General features: G+C 50.6%; 1 protein-coding gene across 1 annotated transcript in view; it reads left to right on the forward strand.

The window, feature by feature from the left end:
• Window positions 1-348: 348 nt before the first annotated feature.
• The window catches only part of LOC137465642 (branched-chain alpha-ketoacid dehydrogenase kinase-like), a 28,138-nt gene continuing 23,592 nt past the window's right edge, over window positions 349-4,894 (forward strand). Inside the window, exon 1 of the mRNA XM_068177709.1 lies at window positions 349-563. Coding sequence (XP_068033810.1) covers window positions 349-563 — 215 coding nt within the window. The remainder of the gene's footprint in view (window positions 564-4,894) is intronic.

Genomic DNA, 4,894 nt, shown 5'->3' on the forward strand with positions numbered 1-4,894 from the left:
GTGGACACTGGAGTGGACAGTGGGAATGAGGAGTGGACAATGGAGTGGACACTGGGAGTGGACACTGGAGTGGACACTGGGGTGGACACTGGAGTGGACAGTGGGAATGAGGAGTGGACAGTGGAGTGGACACTGGGGTGGACACTGGGAATGTGGAGTGGACACTGGAGTGGACACTGGTGTGGACAGTGGGAATGGACAGTGGACACTGGAGTGGACAGTGGAAGTGGACACTGGAGTGGACACTGGAGTGGACACTGGAGTGGATACTGGGAGTGGACACTGGACACTGGGAATGGACAGTGGGAATGGACACTGGGAGTGGACAGTGGGAATAAGGAGTGGACAATGGAGTGGACACTGGGAGTGGACACCGGGGTGGACACTGGGAATGAGGAGTGGACAGTGGAGTGGACACTGGGGTGGACACTGGGCAGTGGGAGTGGACACTGGGAGTGGACACTGGAGTGGACAGTGGAGTGGACAGTGGGAATGGACACTGGAGTGGACAGTGGACACTGGGAGTGGACACTGGAGTGGAAAGTGGACACTGGGAGTGGACAGTGGGAGTGGACACTGGAGTGGACAGTGGGAGTGGACACTGGAGTGGACACTGGGAGTGGACACTGGGGTGGACAGTGGGCAGTGGCAGTGGACACTGGGAACAGGGACTGGACACGGGTGGACACCGGACAGTCCCCAGTGGACAGCGGTCACTCCCCCTATAGGGACCCCTCCCCCACCCTCCATAGGGTCTGTCCCCTATAGAGCCCCTCCCCCACCCCTATAGAGCCCCTCCCCCACCCCATAGAGCCCCTCCCCATCCTCTATAGAGCCCCTCCCCATCCCCTATAGAGCCCCTCCCCCTGTCCCCTATAGAGCCCCTCCCCCACCCCTATAGAGCCCCTCCCCCACCCCTCTATGGGTCTGTCCCCTATAGAATCCCCTCCCCCACCCTCTATAGGCTCCTGACCCCTAGAGAACCCCCCCGTCCCCTATGGGCCCCATCTCATCCCCTATAGACCCCCCCCCCCCCATCCCCTATAGCCCCCCGTACCTGCTGCGGGCCCTGTCCCCCTATAGGGTCGTGTCCCCTATAGAAGCCCCCCTGTCCCCTATAGAACCCCCCCTGTCCCCTATAGACCCCCTGTCCCCTATAGCCCCCCCCAGTCCCCTATAGACCCCCCCTATCCCCTATAGACCCCCCCAGTCCCCTATAGCCCTGTTCCCTAGAGGCTCCTGTCCCCTATAGAACTCCCCCCCAGTCCCCTATAGCCCCCCCCAGTCCCCTATAGACCCCCTCTATCCCCTATAGACACCCCCCAGTCCCCTATAGCCCCCCTGTCCCCTATAGCCCCCCCTGTCCCCTATAGACCCCCCCTGTCCCCTATAAACCCCCTCCTGTCCCCTATAGAACCCCCCCTGTCCCCTACAGACCCCCTCTATCCCCTATAGACACCCCCAATCCCCTATAGCCCCCCGTACCTGCCGCGGGCCCCGTCCCCCTATAGGGTCGTGTCCCCTATAGAAGCCCCCCTGTCCCCCTATAGACCCCCTCCATCCCCTATAGCCCCCCCAATCCCCTATAGCCCCCCTGTCCCCTATAGCCCCCCCAAACCCCTATAGAACCCCCCCGTCCCCTATAGACCCCTCCTGTTCCCTATAGCCCCCCTGTCCCCTATAGACCCCCCCTGTCCCCTATAGACACCCCCAGTCCCCTATAGCCCCCCATACCTGCCGCGGGCCCTGTCCCTAGAGGCTCCTGTCCCCTATAGAACTCCCCCCTGTCCCCTATAGCCCCCCCAGTCCCTATAGAACCCCCCAGTCCCCTATAGACCCCCTCTATCCCCTATAGCCCCCCCTAATCCCCTATAGCCCCCCGTACCTGCCGCGGGCCCCGTCCCCTATAGGCTCCCCCGCTATCTATAGCCCCGCCCCTCGCCCCGCCCCCTTTTCCTCGCCCCGCCCCCTTTTTCCCGCCAGGACCGTACCACCTCCAGCTCCCCCCCTTCCCCCCCCCCGCGGGTGGGAGGCGCCGGCCGAGGTTATAAAAGGGCGGGCGCGGCGCGGGCGGCGCGCAGAGCGGGCGCCACGTGGAGCGGACGCGGGACGCGCGGCACCGCCATGGCCTCCAACGGTACCGGCAACCGTGCGGAACCTCCCCCCACCCCCCCCCACCTCCCGAACCCCAGCACGCCCCTTGAACCCGGGCAGGGACCCCCCGAGCCTCGGGGAGGGACCCCGAGACCCCTCCTTGCCCCGGGGAGCCCGGGGGCTGCGGCGCCAAGCGCGGTGTGGGAGCACCGAGGTTGGGGTTGGGGGGGGATCCTGAGGCCGCCGCGCTTAGCACGGCGTTGGTGGTGTTGGTTTCAGCTCGTGCGATTTGCAATGGCCGTTTCCCTCCTTCAGTGCTGCGGCTGAGGCGTTGTTTCATTGTGGGTTTGCACCCTCAGCGCTGCTCGGGGGCTCTGCGCGGTTTGATGCCGTCCCGTTTCCGCCACGCCTCGCTTCTCTGTTTTTTGATTTTTAATTTATCTTCCCTTTTACGTATCCCCACTCCGATACGTACATTTTAATCCCAAACCGCAAATCTCGGGGGCTTTGCTGGGTTATTTTCCCTGCTAAAACCATCGCGGATGGGGCGGGGGCCGAACAAAGCGCCGCGCCCGGATGCTGCACGCCTGCGGCGGGGAAAAGAATTAACCCCGAAACCCCAAACTACAGCACAAAAAACATGAATTTTGGATGGAACTCCTGGGAAATCGTTCGGATTTTGGGGTGATTCCGGGGTGTTTCAGGGGGTCTGGGACCCGCTTTTTTCCCCCGCCCGCCATTTTGTGGTTTTGCCTCTGCGCCACCGCCGCCATTTTGTGCGCGCGGCGCGTGCGCGGCGCCGCTGCCGCAGTGCCACATCCGGGTCCTGCCGTTCAATCGAATTTAATCCCATGCGATCAAAATCAACCAAATCAAAACCAATCAAACCAAATCAAACAAATAAATCAAAAATTCCAACCCGAAAACTTCGCTCTCCACGTTAAAAATCCCCCCGCCCCGCCCGCCCCGCCGCGGTTTCTCCCTTGCGAGGCGGGAAATTGCCGCCGTGTCGTGAGGGGGAGGGTTCAGTTCCCCGCGCTTTGGGGCGGATTTCTGAGGGAAAATTGAAGGTATTTTAATGAAATATTAAGTTTTATAATTAATTTCGTGTTTTAATTTGCTGTTTATGTCACTTTTTGTGGGGAAATCATGTTGTGAGTGCAGGTTTTTAGACCCCAAATACTCCCCCCCCCCGGGGCAACGCCTTTTGTTAGGCGAAGCCTGAGGGGAGTTGCAAAATTTCCCCTTCCTTTGAACACGGAAATATTTAAATTTTAAATTAAAATTGCAGTTTAATTGCAGTTTTATTTGTTTATTTCGTTGATTTTGGGAGGTTTTAGAGGCTTTTTTGCTGTTAGAACCGTGTGCTTTTGTTGTGCGGTGCCTGAGGGAACCCCCTTTTGTTGGGTGGTGCCTGAGGGGAATTTTAAATTTCTGCTTGATTTTTTCCATCGAAACAAATCAATTAATTTTAAATTTTAAATGTTATAACACGTAAATAATTAAATTCGAGCTCGGAGTGCTTTTGAAGCGATATTTGCTGTGAAAACCGGAATTTTAAACCCTTTTCGTTGCGCTGAGCCTGAGGGGGCTTGAAGGCTTCACGTTCATTTTGATATTTAATATTAAAATTCCTCTTTAATTTCATTTTTTTAACAATTAAAAATAAAATTTGCGTTGATTTTAAGGGATAAATTCATTAATTGTCGTTTTGGGCGGGAAATGTCGCTCTCCAGCAGGGATTTGGTGCTTTTGGGTGGATGAAACACCCGAAATTTCCTTTATTTTGTGCCGAAATTTCTGCTCCAAAATCAAAAAATTACTCTTAATTACTTAATTAAATTGTTAAAATCGATTGATTTTAATTTTATTTCTTTACTTATAAGGCTTTTGTCAATAAATAATAGCGTTAATAAATAGAACTTTTTATTTCAAGGTGTTTTTAGGCTTTTTAAGTGTTAAAAATTAATTTAATTAAATTAGTTAAAATTTGGAATTAATAGCATAAAATTAATGGTTTTGGTAAAGAGTTGTAGGTATTAATAAGGTGATTTGTTTCTGCTTTATTGGTTAATTAATTGCTATTAATTACAGAAATAAAATTGATTTATTGGTAAATATATGGGTATTGATTGGATTTTAATTAATTAGCGTTATTAATCTTTAAGTGAGGATTTTAATTATAAAAATAAGCGTAAAACACCTTTAAAAACACGGATTTCATGTTAAATTCGTGCTAATTAATTAAGAGTGTTGTATTAATGAGAAGTAATGTTAATGGCTGATATTTGATGAATATTAATGAGCTAGGGTAATTAATGAATAAATTTGAATAAATTTGAATAGACAGAGGTTTTTGGTGTTTATTGCTTAATTAAAACCATTTTTAATGAGAATGATGTAAAGGGCAGATTTTGTAATTAGTAAGTTTTAATTTTTTGTTAAATAATTTGTTAAACATGTAATTAGCGAGTTTTAATTGTAACTTATTTAATTTATTTTTTGATTCTTTAATAATTTAATAATTTAAAGGTGTTTCAGTTATCTCTATTTAAAAGGGGCTTGTTAATTGTTAATGGCAATAATTAAAATTAATGAATTAGTTATTAATTAATAAATAATGACAATTAATTAATTGAAAGGCAGCGTTTCCATTTAAAACCACTCTGTTGCTAATTAGTGCAACAGGAATTGGCTTCATTAGAGGCGTTAATTAACGCCTAATGAGCCACTTGATTTTGAGCTATTTTTACTGGGGTTTTTTTAATTGAAATCTTTTAATCAGCAGCCGAAAGCATCC

Source organism: Anomalospiza imberbis, unplaced genomic scaffold, assembly GCF_031753505.1.
Source record: "Anomalospiza imberbis isolate Cuckoo-Finch-1a 21T00152 unplaced genomic scaffold, ASM3175350v1 scaffold_100, whole genome shotgun sequence".
NCBI classification, from domain to species: domain Eukaryota; kingdom Metazoa; phylum Chordata; class Aves; order Passeriformes; family Viduidae; genus Anomalospiza; species Anomalospiza imberbis.